This window comes from Budorcas taxicolor, chromosome 1 (assembly GCF_023091745.1).
Source record: "Budorcas taxicolor isolate Tak-1 chromosome 1, Takin1.1, whole genome shotgun sequence".
Lineage (NCBI taxonomy): Eukaryota > Metazoa > Chordata > Mammalia > Artiodactyla > Bovidae > Budorcas > Budorcas taxicolor.
This window is the reverse complement of record NC_068910.1, coordinates 55,333,618-55,358,613: the sequence shown is the minus strand read 5'-3', so window position 1 is coordinate 55,358,613 and position 24,996 is coordinate 55,333,618. Positions and strand designations below refer to the sequence as shown.

Here is a 24,996-nt window from a genome sequence, read left to right as displayed (position 1 = left end):
TCAGTTGTGTCTGACTCCTAGCGACCCCATGGACTGCAGCCTACCAGGCTCCTCCATCCATGGGAGTTTCCAGGCAAGAGTACTGGAGTGGCCTGCCACTGCCTTCTCCCACCTCTGCCCTGTAAAAAAAAATTACTGTTTCAAATAAAAAGGACCTCTAGACTGTTATCCTCTAACTTCAGTGGCAAAAACCAGACAGGAAAATTCCTATCTTCTGGTTTGAAAAACGGGACATGACAGTATGATATAATTATTGCCTCTTCAGTTCAGTTCAGTCGCTCAGCTGTGTCCGACTCTTTGAGACCCCATGGACTGCAGCACGCCAGGCCTCCCTGTCCATCACCAACTCCCGGAGTCCACCCAAACCCATGTCCATTGAGTCGGTGATGCCATCCAGCCATCTCATTCTCTGTCGTCCCCTTCTCCTCCTGCCCTCAACCCCTCCCAGCATCAGGGTCTTTTCCAATGAGTCAGCTGTTCGCATCAGGTGGGCAAAGTATTGGAGTTTCAGCTTCAGCATCAGAAGGCAATAATGAGAGCCTGGTTCTCGATGCTTTGTTTGCCTGGTGACTGTGGGACATCAGGCACAGTCAGGTGGCAAGATTAGTCCAGGGTGACCCTCTTCTGTCCATACATTTTCAGCAATCAAAGTGAGGACATTTACAGCCTGGGCTCTGGGGAGAGGTGGACTTAGGCTTGACTCCAGGGTCTACCACTCAGTAGTCTGATAATCTTGGAGAAATTTCTCACACAGTTTGAATGCCAGTTTCCTCAAATGAAAAATGAGGATAAGTCTCCCACCTTGATAGAGTTTTGTGACATGTGAATAAGACCATGTAAACGCACTAGCTGGCATGCAGTATGGACTCATAAAGGTTAGTGATTGCCACCACCCTTGGTCTTCTGCATTAGAGGAGGCTCAAACTTGTGGACTTTGCCATGAGAAACACCACACCTGCAGGACCAATAGATTAAAGAAACAGAAAACCTGCATCATTTTTTCTCCTTTTGGCTATGGCACTCCACATACTCCCCCCACCCCACAGGCATTTATTTGAAGGGTCTTGGTGTCCAGTGCTTCCCTGGTTCAGTCTCATGTCCCCTGGAAGTTGAGACTCGTAAGTAATTTCTTGTATGTATCTGGTTGGCTGATGTACAGACAGCTCATATTGTATGTGACTAAAACCAGGCAGAGCTTCTCTTCTTACAGCCCTCATGCCAAGAGCTGGCAAGTCCTTTTTTGAAGTTGTCCAAGCCAAAGATAAGTGAAACTATCCTCGATTTCTCACCCCTTTTAAAAAATGCTCAACTCCACTAGCCAAACCTACGGACTCCACCTTACAACACCTCCAGGATTACAGCCCTTTCCGCCGCTTCCCTCGCTACTCCTCTAGCATAAATGACCGTGGTTTCTTCCTTGCACTATTGCAGTTGCCCCCTATTTGAACTCCCTGAGCCCACCCTTCCCCACACATACCCTGTTCTCCAAACAGCAGTCAGAGTGATCCTCTGAAAATAGAAGCTGTCACGTCAATACCCTGCTCCGATGCTCCAATGTGTATCCGTCTGAGTCCCACCTATACAGTATCCTGACTCCCAGAGGCGTCCCTGACTCCTTTGCCCCATCTTGACTACCACTCACCCCATTGTTCCCTCCACTCCAGCCACACTGCCTTCACACTGGTCCTTGGATGGACCCCAAGTATGGCTCCTCAGCCTTCAGCTGACCAAGCCCTCCACCTGGAACACCCTGTCTCCAGATACCCACAGGGCTCTCCCCACTTCCCTGACCTCTGTGCAGAGGTTCCCTCGTCAAAGAGACTTTGCCTAACCGACTTCTCTCCAGCAGCCAAGTCCATCCTCAGTGACACCACGCTCCACCCCCTCACTCCCTTTTTCTTAAAAATACACACTGCCACCTGCCTTGTATTAAAAAGCAGACATCGCTTTGCTGACAAAGATCTCTACAGTCAAAGCTATGTTTTTTCCAGTAGTCATGTACAGATGTGAGAGTTGGACCATAGAGAAGGCTGGGTACCAAAGAGCTGAGCTCCCAAAACTGTGGTGCTGGAGAAGACTCGAGTCCCTTGGACAGCAAGGAGATCAAACCAGTCAATTCTAAAGGAAATCGATCTTAAATATTTATTGGAAGGATGAATGCAGAAGCTGAAGCTTCAATACTCTGGCCACCTGATGCAAAGAGCTGACTCACTGGAGAAGACCCTAATGCTGGAAAAGGTTGAGGGCAGGAAGAGAAGGAGATGACAGAGGATGAAGTGGTTGGATGGCATCACCGACTCAACGGACATGAGTCTCAGCAAGCTCCAGGAGGGTGAAGGACAGGGAAGCCTGACACGCTATAGCCCATGGGGTCACAAAGAGTCGGACACAACTTAGTGACTGAACAGCAGCAACCACCTGCCTCATTACAGGCTGGCTTGCTGACTATCTGCTCTTCACATGAGCAGGGACTTTTGTCTGCTTCACTCACCGTGCATCCCCCCACACCTAGACAATGGCCTGGGACAGCAGGCCCACTAGCAATATGTTTAAAGGTCGAATGAATTACAATTAACCTTTTATCAAAAGGGCCTCCCTGGTAGCTCAGCTGGTAAAAAAAATCCACCTACAATGCAGGATTCCATTGTACCCTGGTTCCATTCCTGGGTCAGGAAGATCTGCCACAGAAGGGAATGGCTTCCTACTCTAGTATTCTGACCTAGAGAATTCCATGGATTGTACAGACCATAGGGGTCACAAAGAGTCACACACGACTGAGCGACCTTCACTTTCCCTTTTATAAAAAAATGTTTCTCGATCATTCAGTCAAATATCTGATTGGGGGATGGTATGTCTGTACATTTTTTTTTTAAATGTCTGTACATTTTAAGGAGAAAGAAGTGGGATGTTTGAAGTACCTGGTAACATTATTCTTCCCCATTGAGCAAGAAACTGTGTCCTCACAAAAAAAGGCCTGACAAGAGTTGAACCTGGGGCTGTGGGGTCTCCCGTGGCCTGCCCAGATGAAGACAGACTGAATGAGAGGCAAACCCACACTGGTTATAACCGGTTTCTCTACTTCATGTAAGATGTTAACTAAAAAACAGACCACTTCCAACCTCAAGTATTATCTCAATAATTATCTCAATTATTTAACTAAAACACCAACAGAGCCCAATTCACTTCTAAAATGTACTGGCACCAAATAAACTAATTTACAAAAGAGAAACAGACTCACAGACTTATATAGAAAACTAACTTAAGGTTACCAAAGGGGAAAGGTGGGGGGAGCATAAAATAGGAGTTTGGGATTAACATATGCACAGTAATATACATATATATGTATGTGTGTATATGTGTGTGTACATATATATATATATAAAACAGATAATCAACTGTGCTCAACACTGTTATATATATATATAACTGAATCAAGCTGCTGAATCAATCAACTTATCACAAACAACACTGTAAATCAACTATACTCCAATATAAAATAAGGTTTTAAAAGATTTTAACACCTAAAAAATTAAAATGTGCCGGGGTCCAGCCCCGGTGGATCCAGGGTGATTCGAAGGTGGGGACGGAGTCGGCGTCTTTGGAAAAATACATATTTAATCACAGATAAAGAGAGATTAGAAATGGATAGTGCAGTAGGAAGATCAGTGGAGAAAAAGAGGCTGAATAACTTGGATTACGTGGAATAGCATCCATGCTCCAGATGGGAATTCAGCCAGAAAACAGGAGCAAGAAAGAAGCGACATGGGGGAATCAGTCTTTCTGGAAACTGATCCGATTTCTTTATTTTTGGGTTTGCTTATATACCTTTTGTTACACATAGGGATGAATACAGAGTCACGCAGGGGTCAGCAGTCCTGACCTTTATCAAAATCAGGTGCTTCACATAAATGTATAAAAAAGGTACATCATCTTCTGGCCGTGAGTGAGACCTGCTGACATTTTATGATCCTTTCTTTCTGATAACCAAAAAACTTATTTCTTCCAAGGGTGTTTTTTCTTAAACCAGGCACCACCCTCCAAATAAAGTTACATTCCTATGGGGTGAGGGTGTAGTGAGTTACAATCAAGAGAGGAATTTATTTAACCCAAGGTTAACATGATTAATCTTAAAAGTTAATACTTATTTCTCCTATATGCTTAAAGGTTAATACTCATTTCTTCCTATATGCTAGTTATATTCATTATAAGGGTAGGGAACATGGAGATTTAGCAGCAAACATCAGCCTAACAAATGAAAATCCTTTCACCAATGCTCCTCTTAAGATCTGTTTAGTCTTAAGATATGATAAAGTTACATTCTTACATAGCAAGGACACAGTGATTTATAACAAAGTACAGTGATCTATTACGAAAGAGAAAATCCATTAACTCAAAAAGTCTAGTATTGCTAACATCAGAAACTACTATATTTCCTTTGCTATATTCCAAATACATTAATTAATATATTCCCAGGTGCCTAAGGATATGGAGGCCTGGCGGCAATCATTGACTCAACAAGAAGAAAAAGCCCTATGCTAATTAAGACTCTCCAAATACTCCAAAACTCTCTGTGCTATTTATGGTTGAGAGGTAGTAAACAATCATGTGGCAGGAGTATGGATAATCCTGTCACACAAGCTAGTCTGTCAGCAGAGAGGTTTGACTTGAGACATCCTTGTCCCACCCAGAGCAGGGAATTAGCAGCAATTATTGACACAACAAATGAAAAACCCTTCACCAATATAATTCCTAACCAACCCATTATACTAATAATTTCTAACTCCCCAAAATAATTTGCCTTTAGTAAGTCTAAAACATCTCGTGCCTCTCAGATTGGGAGGCTGTAAATCACATGTGGCCAGACGAACCTATACAGGTGGGCTAGATAACCTTCAGAGGAGTCCGTAAGCTGAAACACTCCTGTCACGCCCAAGAATTTTTATTGCCTTGGAGCTGCACGTTTACTCCTTCTCTGAGAGAAACGGTTATGGGGGAGAGCCCCCCGTAAAGTCAGAGGTGTAGGTGAGAGCATAAAACAGACTCTGGTTTTGGGGTTAGATGCTCGGGAACAGGGGGTTTCCTGAGGCTTGATCACGCCTTTGCGTATGCCAAGCCTCCTTCCTCATGACCTTTGCCATGGGCAGAATTCCTCACGCTGGCCCCCCGAAAAAATGATTATCTATTGCTTACAAAATAAATAAATAACATGTATTGGTACAATCCAGTGAAAAGGGAAAGACAGGAAAAGAAAAGCCAAACACACTGTGTGCTCACATTGCTTTTTTATTTCATTAGACACAAATTATTGCAAACCTCAGTTTCAGAACATTTTAGGGAGATGTTTAAACAAAAAGGCAACAAGGGATGCAATACACATACCACAGATTAAAGTAGTTCAGAGAAAGTTTAAGATATTCTTTGACCGATAGAGATACTGAGAAACCACACACTCTAAAATGAAAATACGGAACACAAGGAAATAGTACATATCTGCTTTTTAACTCTTCAAAATTTAAACGGCGCAGGTTAGTGATGGCATACGAGATGGGTACTGAACATGCTACGTCTAATGTCTGAACACTCAGTCACAAGCCTTCCAAAGCGGAGCTCTAACCAGAGGTGTAACTGTGCCTTGCTGGCCCCTGCTCCCGTCTGCTGCCTGAGAACTCTCCTTCACTTGCCTTCCAGAGGGGAGCTCTAATGCGAGTCATCATTGTACCTTGTTGACCTCTGCTCCCACACCTCTGAATTCTGTTTATTTCTTAGTCAAAGGAAATTCTGCTAGAGATCTAGGACCAGGATTAGAGACAGAATTACAATTATCCACTCCCAGGATAAATGGCGGAGGTGTGTGCCCCAAAAGACCTCTAATTCCCTGATTCTCTGCCCAATATAAACCCTTTAATAGCCTACACTGCCATTTTAAAGCTTGAGAAAGGGAATGTCGTATAACCCTGGACGTCATTCTTGTTATTTCCTACAAGCAGAGAGCAAGATAAGAAAGGGGCCCCTCAAGCTAAGAGGCATCTAATTAGAGACATGTATACCTAACGTACTCCCAATTAATGACATGAACGATTTGGGGAAATGAATTAGGGATGTTGCTTTGATTAAAAGGCTACACTACAAAAGTCTGTCTTTTATCCTTAGCTCTAATTCAGATACTTTATAATAGATAGTGGTTAATTTTAACTTTTGAGAATAAACATTTAGCCTGAATAAAAGATACCTTTTCATAAAGTAAACATCTTCTATATATTATAGTTTCTCTTTTAAAAACAGCTTTGCTATACTTCTGATGCCCCTAAACATTAGTACTAAGAGGCCACAGCTGCATTTTCAGAGCCACCAAAGTATCCGATATCCCTTGCGGGCAAACACATCAGAGTGAGTAGTAGTCAGTTAATTCAACGTTGCGTTAAGTTAAACTGCTGGCTCTCAGATTTTACCTTGCCTAAGAAGCACCTGGAAGGCTCCGTGAAGTTCAGAGCACTCAGCTTCCCCCACCCGCCAGGGTTTCTGATTCAGTGGGTCTGGGGCAAGGCTGAGGCCAGGCATTTCTAACAGGATTCCCAGGCTGCTGGTCTCTGGGTCACACATCGTAAACCACTCTTCCACTCGCTAATTCAGCGGCTTTTTCAAGAGCAATGAGCCCAGAGCCCACCTGGTACTGAACCCTTTGGGGTTCTGTCCCAGGGGTCGTCCCAGAGAAGACCCACCTCTCACTACCTCCTTTATTGCAGCAGTAGGCCCCTGGCACCTAGAGAGTACTTCACACTACTTGCTTAGTATTTCGGTTTTGCTGGGCAAGGATGGGGCATGTGTCCTACTCGCTCCAGAAGGGCTGCAGTCTGTGTGTCCCCAGATGCCCTGGACCCTTACCCTCAGGGCAGGACCCGTGCCTCTGGGGGACCCAAAGCCACAGCTACATGTCCCTCCCCAGGAGGTCTATCTCATCCAGCAGGAAGTCCATGTCCTCCCGGCTGACTTGAGGGCTGATCACCACCTGCCGGAAGAAGTTGACCTTCCCCCGGTGGGGCTGGTAGCCCAGCATGAGGCTCCCCTTCTTCATCATTCGCTCCTTAATGGCCGGGGCCACCTGCACGGGAGAGGAGGGAGACGGTGAAAGACCAGAACACTAAGTGTCATGACAGCATCGCACCCAGGCACTGGCAGCTCATAGCGTGGCCCCTGCTGCGGAAGCCACTCTCAGGCACACAGCGAGGTCAGCGTTAGTACCAGCAGCCGGCTGAGCACTCGTGGCACAGAAGTAGTGATTCCAGCATCTTAGACAGATGAAGTCACTTAATCTTCACAATAAGTCCACGCAAGAGATACTATTAACATGCCCTTTCTAGGTGAGGAAATTGAGGTGCATGGAGATTAAATAGCCTGAGGTCCTATGTTTGGTAAGGGGGAGAGCTGAAAGTTAAAACCAGATAGTCCCACCCAAGTCCTTGCTCAGAACCTTAAATCACGATGCAACACTGTCGCGTTAAAAACAAACCAGTGTCTGCAGGGGTCACACTTTCAAAGGTGTCAAATGTTACGTACCAAATTTGTCAGAACTAAAAAATACTTCAATTCAGGGAACTCAAATACAGATTAGTCAGAGATGGATACAAATCACCCAAAATAACAGCCATGCCTTGACAGTCTACCAAGGAAAAGACTAAAACAGGTGCTATGTGCAGTTCTATTTTGAAGACTACCTTTATTAGCTTATTCATAGGACATATTGGTTTATTAACAGTAAATAAAAACATTGTGTCCTTTATTAAGAGTGCACAGTGGTAATTAAATAGGAACTACATATGTGAAGGGCTTCTGGTGAGCACAGGGAGAACAGGCCATGAACGGCCAAAGGCACAGATCTGTCTCCTTCTCCATCTCAACTCACAGCTGCTGAGCGTGTCCTAAGTGAATACGGGAGAGAGACTGCAAGGAGTGTGTGTTCTCTCGTCAGGACATGGAGTGAGCTAATAGGGAGAAACACATACGTAGCTAAAGTCAGACGCAGTGTGGTATAAGATGCCTGAGGGGAGGGGCATGAACCTCTGTTCCCAGGACTCGTCTCAGAGTGTGACCACCCCACCCCTCCCCACCCAGCACCACTCTGGTTTGAACCACACCTATGACTTGCCAGGTACTTCTTCCCTGGTGGCTCAGAGGTTAAAGCGTCTTCCCGCAATGTGGGAGACCTGGGTTCGATCCCTGGGTCAGGAAGATCCCCTGGAGAAGGAAATGGCAACCCACTCCAGTACTCTTGCCTGGAGAATCCCATGGACGGAGGAGCCTGGTGGGCTACAGTCCACGGGGTCACAAAGAGTCGGACATGACTGAGCGACTTCACTTTCACTTCACTTCACTTTCCCTGAAGACATGCCAAACTGCTTCATCCAGCTCTCAACTTAGGGATCTGTCCCAAGCTTCTGGGAAGATCAATGCTTCAGACCTCTGGAGATCTATGTTGGACTCAACTAGAGTCTTATCAAGGGATGTACAAGGATCCTTTTCATATGATAAAAGGATTTTTTCATCATATGCTCATTTTAGAACCTAAATCTTATAACGCATGGACCATAACCTGCTTAAAACAGCAAAAGCAAAGATCTACTAAGCTCAATCACACTGTCATTCCAGTGAAGGACTGAATGTCTCTCAAGGTATAAGGAACATAGAAAGAAAATACATGTTTTAACAAAAGGTAAATGTAGAAAAAGAAGATGAAGTCAGAGGTCATGTAAGTGAAAAAATACAGACCATCAGATTCTATACATTTTGGGAACTGTGTCAAAAATTTAATCTTGAACTTTTTAGAGATGAGGAAAACAGCTGAATCAGTACTACCTCCATCCTCTTTGCATAACTTAGAGACAAAAGTCCAGTGGATTATGAAGCTGGTAGGTAACTCTATGCACGTCCATTTGAAACCCTTCAGCTTTTATGGTCTTAGTATCAGCTTTCTTCCAAAGTTGTTTATGCAAGTACCATGTCTTATTAGATTTTACAATCTAGTGAAATAATACATAAGCAAATGAAAGTGAAGCGTGTTCTCCATAAAAACTAAGTTGAATCCTTTGGAAAGACGAAATAAGGGGGAAGAGGGGACTGCCAAACATTACTGCTAACGAGTTAGGTGTGATGGAAGAACTATAAAAGCTTTACAACAAAGCTTTGAGCGTCCAGGCCAAGTCTGTACACAGGTGGCTGCCCAGGTGCTGAGCACGCTCTCCATGTAAAGACTCCTGAGCTGGACATGACAGATGATTCCTGAAGAGTGTAGTTTATGCAAGAACCATAGGTGCTCTCTGAGCATCAGACTTCTGCTCAAGACAAGCCTCACTGGCTCTTGGAAATCCTCACTTGATGGGGAAAAAAAGTTCTATCAAAAGATGTAGAAATTGAAATGCACATAGATGTGTTTTAAGTTAAAATAGTTAAGTTATGTATGCATCACATTTTTTTCTAGGATTATTTGCTTTAACTTGACCAATCCGCATTCCCTTAGGTAGGCAGGCTTCCAGTGCAGCTGGGGATGTGAATGTGCATGTATGTGCGTGCATGTGTGTATTCATGTATGTGTATGCATGTGCACTTGTGTGTATGTGTGTGCCTGGGGTGTGAATGTGCATGTATGTGTATTCATGTGTGTGTATGCATGTGCACTTGTGTATATGTGTGTACCTGGGGGTGTGAATGTATGTGTTTTCATGTATGTGTAAGCATGTGCACTTGTATGTGTGTACCTATGGGTGTGCACGTTTGCATGCTTTGTGTACATGTATGTGTGTGCACGTGCATGCATAATCACATGTAATTTAAACTTCCAACCCCCATCTGTCATTTACAGCTCTTAAAATCCTTCCTATTCAGTCACAGGGCAGTGCAGAACTGTGGGCTGACTTAGGCTCACGCCAAAGGCACGTTTGTTTCTAACTCCCAGACTGCGTGGGCTCTTGCCTGTAACCTGCAGGTGTGAGGCAGGTGAGAAAGCATCACCACAGTGCCTGTGCTTACCCACCCCAGGAAGACCCGGTCCAGGTAGACAAAGGTCTGCCCAGGAGAGGCACAGACTGTCAGTTTTAGAGCTAACAGCTTGTGGCTCTGTAGATTTTTTTTTAAATAAAAACATCCCTTGTATTTACCTCTATCTTCCTCTAGGTACCCAGGGTATAACCTGCTCTGGCTTATAGCCAATTTTAAATTTAAAACAGGCATGTTCTGGGCTCAAACTTAATTTGCATTGTCTATTCCTGTTTACTTTTCCTCTATTTTTCTTCCCCAAATGATAATTTATGCCTTACCTTTGGAGAGCAGTAGAATTCTGATTCTGGCCCCTAATGTTATCAGGGGCTCACAGGGGGTGCTTATCAAAATGAATGTCAGGTCTGCATTTCCTGTAAGCAAACCCAAAACACCTTCTAACATGAGCAAGGAAGATAAAACTAAGAGGGCCACTTGGATGTTTTAACATAAAAATATTTTTGATCTTTAAATTCTTATTCCTTGTAAGACATAAAAATGTGCTTTCACGGGTAGAACACATGACCTAAGGACCAAACTTCTGAGACAAATTTTGTCACAGATTTTCAAAAATTATAAAGAAATGACTACCTTTGTGAGTCAGAGAACCAGCTAAGTAAGGGTTTGGCAGTAACAGCACACATCTTATCTTTGTACCCATGATATAAGCTTAACTCCTATAGGTAATTTCTCCAGATCAAGAGGGAAAAACCATCTTTGTTTATGAATACTTCATGGAAAAAGTAAACTGTAAGCAACACCAAGGCTGGTATTCATGAAATCTGCAACTGTATCGATAACAGTAGTATCGATTATTACTGTTGTTGTGGTTACTGTTAAATATTTTACCAGCTCTAAAATCTGCAATGGGCTTTCATGTGTCTCATTCTCATGAACCCAAATTAAAAACGAATCCACATTTTAGCAATTTAGAGACCAAGAATGTTCTTGTTAACAGCCAGCTTGTCACGTTTGAACCTAAAAACAAACAAACAAAAAAAAAACGAAAACAACAAAACCAAACCAAAAAAAACCCCACTTCCTATTTATAGAGCTTCAGGCATAACCCAGCACTGGGCAACTCGGAATATTCTCTTTTGCTGATCACAGCAGAGCAACAGTCCTAATCCGACAGGATGGAATATTCACAAGGGAAAGAAAATATGCACAAACTAAACATAAGCATTCGAATCTCGCCTCTAAATGGAGCACACACGGAGGAAAGCAATTTGGCGGGAATAAGATTGCTTTCCAGCTCTCAATTATCTTACTGCTGGTTTTCCTTCAAATTGTAAATCAAATTCTTTCCTTATGCCTCAGTGCACTTGTCCCTGCATCTTAAATGGAGGAAGATCCTGACATTTCTATTTGGTTGCACAGGAACTTAATCGACACATTTCTGTAGGATTGCTGTCCTCCCCCCACCCCCGCCTCTACCTTAAAATATGTTTCAGCAGTGATTTAGCCATTTAAATAGAATTCTGTTGTCACACCCCTGCCACATAAAGCAGCATCTGGTATTTAAAAGTTGTTTAAACCTAAGGGAAAAAAAGACAACTCTCTCCTTCTGGTCAAGCACAGTAATTTGATAGCAAATAACTGACCAGATGTTACCACAGCCTTTTATTAAAATAAAATTGTCATGTCTGTAAAATGACATTTCTTTTTTAAAATGTGTAACTTATTTAATGTTAAACAACATGTTTTTTCCCCCCAATATACAGTGTTTCTTAAACTCTCTGTAAGGAAGTTCGTTTTTTCCAGTCCATTACAGACATACATTTGTGAAATACAATAAAAGTGAATTACTAAATAAAAATAAAATAAAAAAGACATAAAAACAAGGTCCTATTGTATAGCACAGGGAACTATACTTAATATCCTGTGATAAACCATAATAGAATAGAATATTAAAAATAACACATACACACACATATATATATACATAACTGAGTCATTTTGCTATATAGCAGAAATAAATACAACATTATAAATCAACTATACTCCAATAAAATGAATTAAAAAAAATTTTTTAAGACACAAAAAGAAAAGTAAGAAGGTAAAAAAGACAAAAAATACAAGCTAAATTAGTTTTTTAAATTAACAGTAAAGTTACTGCTATTACACAAGTTTCTGAACAGTTACTCTGGATTCCCATACTTTTCCTGTCTCGGACTGGTAACACCCAGCTCACGTACCTAACAGGGGCTAGAGACCACATTTTGAGGACTGAAGCTGTGTTTTCCCTCCCTCGGTTCCTTAGGGGTGTACCTCACTTTAGTTATGAATCTGGGTGTTATTCTGCATACTTACTTTTGCATACTGGCATGATCTCCATACCATTTTGAGACATGATTCTGTTTTCACGATGCCACTGTGCCATAGCTTATCTAAATATGTCCCACTTGTTGACTCTTGGAGCTGCTCCAGTTTAAATGGCATTTCCGTGAAATCATGAACCTAATTGTGAAACCTCTATATCAGTTCTTCAAAGTCTGGTTCAGAGATGATTAGAGTAAATGTCTCAAAAGCTTCTAAACTTCAGGATCTTTATACAACTTTTTCCCATCATTTGCTATAGGAGTGAGTTAGTCACATTTTCACCTGGAAGACATGGGCTGCACAACACCCAGAGTGACTGAGAAGATACTCCCATAATTAAAGGAAGTGATCCTTTTCAGCAAATACAAGGGACGAAGACTACATACATGTCTGCTGTGATTCTGAGACAGCAGCATCATTCAGAGCTTCTAATAAATCTAGCGAGATCTGTGTTTGCTAAATTCTCCCCTGAATTGATGTTCTTCAGACTCAATTTTAGGGTTGTTTTCTCAACTTCATTTTAATTAAATCTTCATTCTTAATCTCCAAAGAGTCTTTGAGGAGTAGGAAGCTAAACTCATAATAACTTGCACATCTTGTGGGCGGAGCATGGGGTGGAAAGCTGGACTAAAAAACTGGAGAATAAACTTTAAGAGTTTTCTTGTAATTGATACTTTTTTTAGGATTATCTTGTCTAAAAGAGAGCTAGTTGTATTGAATGCAGAAAATTATCTACATTTTTTTTTCCTATGAAAGTCACTTGAAAGGAGTTTTTTATTTCTTTATATTAATATTTACATTAAGTTTCACACATCTTTGGCCTCTTCTGTATTTCCCAGAACAGAGTTTATAGCCATCCCAAAGCCACTCATTACAATACATGGTTAAGGAAATTGACACCAAAAAAACTTTATAGTGGGTGCTTAGTCAGCTGCCATGCTGAATGTTAGCTGTCCTGGCTCTAGGGTGACAAGTTTTCTTTTCTTCTGTGAAATGCCAGGCAGTACATGTTCGGGGCTCTGTGAAGTCACACGAGCTCTGCTGCAAGCACTCTACTCCGCCACTGTGGCATGAAAGCAGCCCTGGGCAATATATAGACAAACGAGCGCAGCTATTCAGGGACTTGATTCAGGGGCAACGAAATTTAATAGCATGTGGTTTTCAAATGTCAGGAAATAGCAACTGCTTTTCATTATTTTTCAACTTCTTAAAAATATTAAGCCATTTGTAGCTCCTACGTTGTACATAAAGAGGTGATAAGCTAGATTTTGTTTTGGACATAATTTACTAATTCCCTGGTCAAAATGGAAAAAAATGTATAATGATATGTAAAATCTACCCCTTATAAGGAAAAAGTGAATGAAAATTAGGTTCACTGGGCTTCTTCCAGAAATTTTGATTGAGCCAGGAAATGAAGAAGCTCTTCCTGGCCCTTTTTCTCCAGCACAGCATGAACCCAGAGCCACAGACGGGTGGGCAGGGTGGCCACAGTTATTCTTGAACCATCATTAACAAGTAGCTTGCTTTATATTGTTTTCCCAAATAACCTGGGTTATGAACTTGAGGTGAGTTCTTCTGAGGAGGATATTAACATTTAGCTCATGAAAAGAGTTGGTACAAAATGTCCACACTTGATAGCTGGTACCTAACACAAAAATGTTTCTGAAACTTATAATAAGCTATATAACTCCTTTCCCCTTTAAGTCACTTTTTTGGTATAGTCTGGGGACATCCCAGATTTGCTGAGCCCAGACAGAGATGCAGTGCAGATCAAAGTCAGGGCCAGAATTCCAGTCCTGAGGAGAACCAGCATGACTACACCGTTCAGAGTGCTTGAGTGGGCTTTCCAGGTGCCTCTCTTCTTCCAAGGTAAGTGCAGGCCAGGCCAGTGACAATCTAGGAGGCACCCAGAGCCTTCCCAGTGCATATAAGCTGAAGGCCAACCAATCATTGGGGAAGGGCTACCCTGAAGAGACTCCCCAGGCAGTCCTGAATGCCGTTTTGCTGTTGACAGAAAATAAGATGTGAGAAAAGGTGTAGCTCCTGAATTTGTGCATGAATTTCTCTGGAATCTGTCTCCATAACTAAAGCATCATGATGGTCTTTGCATGAGCCAGTAAATGGAAAGTGATCAGAACACCTATAACTGAATTATAGTCTAAACACAGATTTGCATCTCATTTTCTTCTCAGCATCAATTAAGAAATGAGATGTACTCTTCAGCAGAAAAGTGTTCCATCAATTTTCGATCATGAAAGAGCTCAAACATACAAAAACTTTCTAAAACTTAAATGAACATTTTTAATTGTGATTTCTTCTGACTATACACAGAACTGGCTTTTCCAAGTTTTAAAATTTGTATGAAAACACAGAAGACCGCAAATAACCAAAGCTGTCCTGAGAAAGAAAAACACAGCTGGAGCTATCAGGCTCCCTAACTTCAGACTATACTACTGCTGCTACTGCTAAGTCGCTTCAGTCATGTTCGACTCTGTGCGACCCCAGAGACGGCAGCCCACCAGGCTCCTCCGTCCCTGGGATTCTCCAGGCAAGAACACTGGAGTGGGTTGCCATTTCCTTCTCCAAAGTGAAAAGTGAAAGTGAATTTGCTCAGTCGTGTCCGACTTTTCACGACCCCATGGACTGCAGCCCACCAGGCTTCTCTGTCCATGGGATTTTCCAGGCAAGAGTACTGGAGTGGGGTGCCATTGCCTTCTCCGTAGACTATACAGAGCTATAGTAATCAGAACAGTACGGAACTAGCTCTGAAACAGAAATATAGATCACTAGAACAGAATAGAAAGTCCAGAAATCAACCCATGGACCTATGATTAATTAATTTATGACAAAGTAGGCAAGAATATATAATGGACAAAAAAAAGTCTCTTTAATCAGTGATGCTAGGAAAACTGGACAGCTATTGTAAAAGAAGGAAATTAGAACATTCTCTAACCATACACAAAAACAAACTGCAAATGGATCAAAGACCTAAATTTAAGGTTATTTACATACTGACTTAAAGCTCATCATTCAGAAAACGAAGATCATGGCATCCGGTCCCATCACTTCATGGGAAATAGATGGGGAAACAGTGGAAACAGTGTCAGACTTTATTGTGGGGAGTTTCAAAATCACTGCAGATGGTGACTGCAGCCATGAAATTAAAAGACGCTTACTCCTTGGAAGAAAAGTTATGACCAACCTAGATAGCATATTCAAAAGCAGAGACATTACTTTGCCAACTAAGGTCCGGCTAGTCAAGGCTATGGTTTTTCCAGTCGTCATGTATGGATGTGAGAGTTGGACTGTGAAGAAGGCTGAGTGCCTAAGAACTGATGCTTTTGAACTGTGGTGTTGGAGAAGACTCTTGAGAGTCCCTTGGACTGCAAGGAGATCCAACCAATCCATTCTGAAGGAGATCAGCCCTGGGATTTCTTTGGAAGGAATGATGCTAAAGCTGAAACTCCAGTACTTTGGCCACCTCATGCAAAGAGTTGACTCATTGGAAAAGACTCTGATGCTTGGAGGGATTGGGGGCAGGAGGAGAAGGGGACAACATAAGATGGCTGGATGGCATCACTGACTCGATGGACATGAGTCTGAGTGAACTCTGGGAGTTGGTGATGGACAGGGAGGCCTGGCGTGCTGCGATTCATGGGGTCACAAAGAGTCGGACACGACTGAGGGACTGACCTGAACTGAACATATTATTTACATACATTTACACTATAAAGCTCAGAAAAAAATATAAACAGAACACTCTCTGACATAAATTGCAGCTATATCTTTTTTGATCCACCTCCCTAGTGTAATGAAAATAAAAGCAAAAATTAAAAAAAAAAAAAAAAGAATGAGACTGGAGAAGAGTATGGAGGTTACTTAACAAACTAAAAATACAACTACCATATGACCCAGCAATCCTAGTCCTGGGCATATATACTGAGAAAACCATAATTCAAACATATTATCAACCCCTGTGTTCATTGCCACACTATTTACAATGGCCAAGACGTGGAAACAACTTAGATGTCCACCAACAGATGAACGGATAAAGAAAGTGTGGTATATGCACACAACGGAGTACCACTCAGCCATAAAAACTGACATGATGCCATCTGCAGCAACATGGCTGGACCCAGAGGTCATGACACTAAGGCAGACAGAGAAAGACAGATATCTTATGACATCACTTCCTTGCAGAATCTAAAAAATTATACAAATGAACTCATTTACAAAACAGAAACAGACTTTAAAAACAAGTTCATGGTTATCAAAAGGAAAAGGTCGGGGGAGGCATAAATTAGGAGCTATACACACTACTTTACATAAAACAGATAACCAACAAGGACCTACTGTGTACTACTGCGTATAGCACAGAGAGCTCAATATTCTGTAATAGCCTATATGGGAAAGAATCTTAAAAAGAATATATATATATGCGTGCGTGTGTGTGTGTATATATATACATATATATATGTATGTTTGTGTAACTGAATGGTTTTGCTATCACCTGAAACTAACACAACATTGTAAATCAACTATACAGCGATAAAATTGAGAAAAAATTTATTTTCATGGGTTTAACATATTTCTGCTATTTGGATATATGTGCTGCTGCTGCTGCTAAGTCACTTCAGTCGTGTCCGACTCTCTGTGACCCCATAGATGGCAGCCCACCAAGCTCCCCCGTCCCTGAGATTCTCCAGGCAAGAACACTGGAATGGGTTGCCATTTCCTTCTCCAATGCATGAAAGTGAAAGTGAAGTCGCTCAGTCGTGGCCGACCCTCAGCGACCCCATGGACTGCAGCTCACCAGGCTCCTCCGTGAGCTCCTCCAGGATTTTCCAGGCAGGATATATGTGATATCTACATAAATGAACACTACTGTAACAGTGAAACTTTCAACCAAAGAAAAAAGAGAACTGGCTTTTCCTTTACACATGCAGTTCAAAACATATTGAAATGGATTTTGAATTCAGCTAAATATACATTCTCCAGTTTGCAACCTCTACATTACACAGGGAAGTTATTGCTAAATGAGCAGCTATTGAAAGAAAGCATTTCCTTACAATCTAAACATGCTACAGTCCAAAGGAGAAAGTGATTTTTTAGTATTGTACAAAAAGTTCCTTGTGGTAATGGTTAGCTTTACATCTTTTAAATGGAGTAAAAGGAATCTCTCACCCATTACTAAAGTAATAGTTGCTACCTCACAATATAGAAACTGTTCCATTGTATTTCCAAGCACGTTGGAGTCATTTGCCCCAAATGTGATATTCTGTATAGCATAGGCATTTGCCCTCCTAACATAGTTTGCTTTTGTCTATAAAATTGTTCTGAGCTCACAGCCCTAAACTGCAGAAATCTTCTTTATGGCTGATCACAAAGGCAGTTTCCACCTCCCTCCGACCCCCATCAAGGAAAAAACCAGTATCTGCCAGAACATTAATGCACTTGCACATTTCTGAGAGCGTTTCTGACTCAAAGGTGGAAAACCATGATATTATAGTGCTGGATACATGATCACTGGTCTACAAACTCTGTTCAAAGCTGGGTCTTCACTTTATTTTTCTTTATATCCCTCAAAAGGTAATGTAAATCCTTGCCAGGAAATAATGCTTTACACTTGTCAAAACCCACAGAACTGCACACCTTAAAAGGTGAAGTTTACCTAAAGCTTGTCAATTTAGAAATGAATACATAAATTAATTAAGAGAGAGCACACAGATATGTGAGAGGAGGCTAATAACTTCAGTTCCTGGTGCCCCAGTCTCCTTACCTCTAGGAAGGAGATGAGAACAACAGTACAGACCTTTCCCTAGGATTGATAAAATATGGAGTGTGATGTTGTGGGTGAAGTGCTTAATGCTGTGAACAAGCAGTCTGTGATGGAGATTAATATTCTCACTCAAGAAGAGTCTAGAAATGCAAATAAAACCCACAATGGGGGTACCACCTCACACGGGTCAGAATGGCCATCATCACAAAGTTTATAAACAATAAATGCTGGAGAGGGTGTGGAGAAAAGGGAACCCTCCCACACAGCCGGTGGGAATGTAAATTGGTACAGCCGATTGTGAAGAATAGTACGGAGATTTCTTAAGAAACTAAAGCTAGGCCTACCATATGATCCAGCAGCCCCACTCCTGGGCACATAGGCAGACAAAATTTTAATTCAAAATGACCCACACACTCCTATGTTCAGGGCAGAACTATTCACAATAGCCAAGACATGGAAACAACCTAAATGTCCGTCCTCAGATGAATGAATAAAGATGTGGTGCACACGAACAATGGAATACCACTCAGTCATGAAAGAGAAGGAAATAATGCCATTGCAGCAACATGGATGCAAGCAGAGATCATCACAGTAAGTGAAGTCAGAAAGAGAGGGACAAATACCATATGACGTCACTTACATGTGGAATCTAAAATACGGCACCAGTGAACCTATGGAGCAGAAACAGGATCATGGACACAGATAACAGGCCCGTGGTTGCCAAGGGGAGGGGTTGGGGAAGGACGGAGTGGGAGGCTGAGGTTAGGAGACTTAAGTTTTTATATATAGAATGGATAGAAAACAAGGTCCTGCTGCACAGCACAGAGAACTATGTTTAATATTCTGTGATAAACCATAATGGAAATGAATATAAAAAGATATATGTATGTGTGTATATTATATATATATCTAACTGAATCACTGTGCTGTACAGCAGAAATTAATAACAGCATTATAAATCAACTGTACTTCCATAAAAAGATATTAAGACTGGAAAAAAAAAAAGAAGGAGAGTCTAGAGAACAAAATCTAGAAAGGAAATGGAGCCTGAATCAGGAGGTTTCTTTCTAGTTCTGCCACTAGTTGCTTGTCCCACTGCGACCACCTACGTTCTCTGTAGGTCTGAAAAGTCACGCTGACCACTCTTACGTGCTGTAAAGGGCATTTTGGACATGGTGGCACTTGAAGCTTTCCTTCATGGTGGACAGTGGCAACTATTGGAAACTGGCCTGAGGGTTTCTGGAGGCTCTGCAGCACACAAGATCAAATGGACTGTGACAAGGAAGACCAAACCTGGCTCTGCCTTAGACCTGCCCCTCTGCTTTACCCTTTGTGCTCTGTTGCTGGTGCTTAGCCACAGTGTCTGCACCTTTTGTTAGACGATGCTGCCTACAGCCTGAAACATACAGGAGAGCCCATTCTCAAGATTCTGAACTTTAAGAATCTGTTCATATACAGAACAGAGAATAACGTGTGTTTTCGTGGAGGTTTACAGGAGCATTGTGACCTGCCCTACGTGACGGCTGCAAGAATGAAGAATTCCAGAAGTCTGTAACAGCTAACCAGACCCCTTCTCCCAAGTTTGCCTTAAAAAGTGCTTGCTGACACCCTCTGGGGAGTCTGGGGTTTCTTTGGGCACGAGCCATCCGTCACCTTCCATGTCCCTGCGATAAATCTTTTCTCTGTTCCAAACTCCAATGTTTCGGTTCGTTTAGCCTCACTGCATGCAGGCACACAGACTTTAGTAACAATACCGCTATACTGATTGACTAGAATTCACATAAAATTATAGAGGATCTCAGCTGAGTTGTGACTAAGTTAACATAATCTTTCATTATGTTTGAATTTGCAGTTTTTCTTTTGTATGCTGGAGCCATCTTTAGAAGCTAGCAAGTATTTTTCAATGCCCTCATTCAATTTCTATGTCCCATCCCCATGCTTAAGTTGCCTGATGACTAGATAAACTAGCTTTATCCACATTACAGCGGCCAAACACCCAGTGTTCTCTACCTGTAATTATCAACAGCACGCCTTTTCACTTGTAAGAGTGTCTGAGTCTAGATGCTAAATTGTATGGTTTAAACTAACCATAAACAGACCGAGAGAATAGTTTATGGACCAGGGATCCAACTCCTGAAATTCCACATGACTCTGGACAAGCATTTAATTCCTCTCTGACTTACAGGTTTCTCCTATGAAGAATGATAACCCTTGTAGGACTGTTATGTGGACTAAATGAAATAATATACATAAAAAACCAACCATAGAATTGGCATCTGCTAGGCACTCAGTATGAACTGGTATTATTAATTTCTTAAAATGAATTTGCTTTTAATTGATTTACAGTCACACCTGGCCTTTTACTACTCCATTTCATTATCTTTCAAGACAATTTGAAAGTGTTGTGAAAACATGACTTGTAATTTATTCTTTCTCCCCAAAGCATCTAACTGTATTAAATAATTCTGTGAGTTAGCAGTTTTAGAAATTAAATCATACACTTCATGCATGCTGCCTTAATATTAATCTTCTACTTATGTTCTAGGTTTTTTTCAAATCAGACAGAAAATAACAAAATAAACTCTTTTTTTCCTTTAAAATGTAAAGCAGTTGTTGATTATCTTGGCAGTCTGGTAGTGGGGAGAGAAGTTTTCATGGAAACATTTTCTGAATGGGGATGGGTTCCCATTGTATGCTGGAAATTTCTATGTGTTATATAATTTTGCAAATTACAGAATCATTTCAAAGTAAAGAAGTTCCTTCTTTTTTGGACACATGAAAAGGTCATTCACATTCATGAGCTCTGTCCAAACTTCAGTGTCTTTGGGTTGTCCTGCCACATACATTTTCATCAAAGGATGATCAAAGAACTGTGTTAGGTGCTTCCCAAACGTGCCTGATGATACAGGGCACCTGGATCCAGACCCCAGTCCAGAGCAACTTAATTCGAATCTTGACAGGATAGGCTGCTAGTCAGTCTGTTTACTGACCAGGCACTCAAGTTCCTGCTATCGTGATGCAAGCCTGGGAACTTGGACAATGGCAGTCCTTTAACTAGGATGCTGCAGACATAGGGTGTGGTGAGGTACTGGACAGGAAAAACAATTTTGAGAAGGGAAGGATGTGAGATTGGGAGTGAACTGCTTATGTCAATTTCACAATAAACAAGTGACCTTCAAAAGAAGTGTGAGCCAACTTTTCTATTAACTATTAAACGCGAAAAAGTGTTCAAAACAATTATGGCCCAGGAAACAATGAAATTCTTGGCACTGATGCTTAAAAGATCAATTTGCCTCTCCCCATATATTTCCTGCCATTCCTCACCTCATCAATTCTCCTGCTCCTCTGCCTTCACTCATTTCCCCTGAAGCCCTGCCTGCTGCCATCATATAGAGGTGAGCAGCACTGGCATGCCTCCCAAGCCTACACCACGGAAACCTGAGTGTCTAAAGGCCATGAAATCATTTACATCTTAGAGGTCATTCCAGCCTGGCAGACATGGAGGAACCAGCCACGCTCAGAGCATACCTTTTTACAAGTATGGATTTTTACCCTTATGCTGCTCCGGAGTATATCTCAATTTAAGCACTGCCCTGTCCATATGCCTCCAATACAGATGAGCAGAGCCACGGAAGTGGAGAGCTCAGACCTCCAGGAAGAGTGAGGACCACAGTTAGCTCCACATGTGGTGTTTACATCGCAGAAACGACCAGGACGGCATCTTCAATAAACTTAATGTCAGTCATATATTCAAGGCAGCCGAAATGAACGCTCATAAAAAGAAACCAAACTGAACTGAAAGCTTTAACTGAAGTATGGACACAATAAACGTTTTATATCCTCTATAAAGCAAAGCCTTAATGCTCAGCGGTGTCACACCTGAGCTCACAGCTCCTCGGTAACTGCTGCGGGCCACTCCCCAGACAGCAGCCCACACTGGGAGATCCCTACATTGTCCCTTAGAGTGGCAAGGTCTGCAGGAATGCCTAGCCAGGGCTGACACCACCCCTCGGGGGCAAATATTTGGAGAGGAGTGCAAGCATTCCAGGTCATTGCAATGACGGCTGCATGCTTCTTGCACTTGATGTCTGAGGTCAAGGGTGCCAAATGCTTCTTAGACTCAACTGGCCCAAGGAAGAAGCATGTGGCCCCGAATGCCTATAATTCCCTGCTGAGAGAGGCTGGTCAGGAGCCATGTGGGCTCCAGGAACACCTTCTACACTTGGTCGTGACACCTCTTGGTCCTTTCAGATTCTCCTGCGAGTTACTGACCTTGCTTTGAGTCATAACAGGTGACTAGACTGGTGGGTCAGTCAAGTAAATGGAATCCTCAAGGCAGGGGGGGAACCCAGTGTTTTGTTGTTTGCCTAAGACTCTTTTTTAATGCTTTACTTTAATTTCATTTTTTTTCCAGCTTTATGAGGTCAATTTGAGAAGTACGAATGGTATGTATTTCTAAGTGTTTGACGCGATGTTTTGACATACACTTAGGTAACAAAATGCTTTAGGTTTGCACATTTTGAGCAAATTAATAAACGTGACTATACAGTCTCCCTTATGGAGCTCACTCAACACTGCTGAACCCAGTGCTTAAAATTAGAAGTTGCTTTTGAAACCACATACAAGCCCCCTGGTCTTTTGAAGTAAAAGGCTGATTCAAGAATTAACGACTGGGGAATGAGAAGATGCAGAGACAAAGAACAGCTATTGGGCTGCGGAACTGGTAATGATTTAGACTATAAATCCACCACATAGCAGAATCACGAAGTTCCCTGAAAGATTTTTTTTTTTAAGACTTGACACATATTCCTAAGTTGTTTTTACAGGAAGCAGACTTCTACCAGATGAAAACTGCTGACCAAAAGCAGACAGACCCTAGACTGGTTGGAACCAGAAGGTTGATGATGCTGACTCCCAATGACTTCACCACCAACCAATCAGAAAAATGTCTGCAAGGTGATAACCCCCTGCTCTTTGAACCATTCCTATAAAACTCCTTCCTACTCCCTCCAGAGTGGGACACACAGGCCTGAGGGCATGAACCTGCTGTGTCCCCCTTTGCCTGGCAAAGCAATAAAGCTATTTCTTTCTACTTCACCCAAAACTCTGTCTCCAACATTTACTCTGGCACTGGTGTACAGAGGCCAGATTCTGGTAACATTTTTTCCTTGAAGTCATGGTCCAGTTGTGTTCCAGGGCGCTGCAGGGTGCTGCCCTGGGGGAAAGGGGCTGCCACAAGTGGCCAGAAGGAAGCAAAGCAGACGGGGGCCTTTGTGGCCTCAACCCTCCACTTCACCTGTCTCACTACATGTCTGGGTTCTATGTAAGAATTTGACAGAAAGAGATCTGCCACTTTAAAAGACCAACTTTAAATCTGATTGGCAATGTGTTTATTATTGGGGAATCCCAGATGGCTCAGTGGTAAAGAACTCGCCTGCCAATGCAGGAGACACAGGAGACATGGGTTCCACCCCTGGGTCGGGAAGAGCCCCTGGAGGAGGAAATGGCAACCCACTCCAGTATTCTTGCCTGGGAAATCCCATGGACAGAAAAATCTGGTGGGCTACAGTTCATGTGATTGCAAGAGTCTGACATGACTGAGCATACATGCAGCTGTTTATTATTATTAATTTCAGATCTATCATTTTGGGATACCTGCAAAATAGCCCTCAAGATGTTGGCCAAGGAATGGTCCCTAGATGCAGAGTCTAAGGGCAGAGAGTGGAACCTAGGGTCTGACATTCTGAACTGGGTTGGGGAAGCTAAGAAAAGTCACAGAGAAACATGTCTCTTTGCTAAAGCCAAATTTCTTTTGTTTAAGAGGTAAGAATAAGCCATACATCATCGAGTCACATTCAAGTTTAATAATGACAAGTAGCCAATGGCCATCTGACATAACCAGACTTCAAGTACGTCCCACCCACAGCTAGGTAACAAAGCTGCATCAACCTCCTGTCGAGGGGCTCTGCTGCCTCCGGCAGGTAATCACCATTCCACTCCTGGGCTCCTACTCCCCAACAAGTGCCCCAGGGTTTCAACTCCGCTGCTGGCTCCTCGAATGTCCTCCTCTTAAAAAATGCTCATTCATGTTCTTTGCCCATTTTGGGTGGTCATCTTTTTCTTTTGATTTGGAAGAACTCTTTGTTGGTAAGAACAGTATCCAAGGGCTTTACATGTTGCAAGTGATTTATCTGCATTTAATTTTGTTTTTAGTTATTACAAGTACAGTTTTAATATTTATATAATCAGACCTGTCAGCTATACATATATAGTTTTCTAATACTGCTGTTAGAAAGCCTGATCCATACTAAGATTTAAAAAAAATATGTGGGTTTTTTTTTCTGATTTGATTCTGACTCTTAAAACTTTGAATCCATCTGAACATTCCATTTGCACCCTGTGTAAATTGCAGGTGCACTCCCTACACTCTCACATTTAACCAGCCATGTCAGTACCACTGATGGAATAAGCCCTCCTTTCCCCAGCACATACTGGGAACATGCATGATTGCCACATTCCTACTTGGAAAACTTGGATTACTTCAGTCCGAGTTTTCCATTCCATAAGATTGATATGTCTATTCTTAGAATAATCAAGTGCTTTTATTCACAGTTGTCTATGAAGTATTAAACTGCTTGCAAAGGGACTCCTCTTGTAATATTCATCCTTCTCAAAATGTTCTTATGTATTATTATCCATCAATTGCTTTAGATAACAGATATCTAGATAGAAACAAGTTTTAAAAGACCCTCTAACCCTCCTACACTCTTAGTCAGAATCTTAATTGGTGCAGCTACTATGGAGAACAGTATGGAGTTTCCTCTTAAAAAAAAATAAAATCTCAAAATAAAATTACCAGATGATCCAAC

The 24,996-nt window shown here is 42.0% G+C and overlaps 1 protein-coding gene across 1 annotated transcript in view; it reads right to left on the bottom strand.

The window, feature by feature from the left end:
• Positions 1 to 5,274: 5,274 nt before the first annotated feature.
• Positions 5,275 to 24,996, bottom strand: part of GADL1 (glutamate decarboxylase like 1) — a 190,970-nt gene continuing 171,248 nt past the window's right edge. The window contains 1 exon segment of the mRNA XM_052636588.1: positions 5,275 to 7,099. Within this exon segment, the coding sequence (XP_052492548.1) occupies positions 6,926 to 7,099 (174 nt within the window). The 3' untranslated portion in view covers positions 5,275 to 6,925.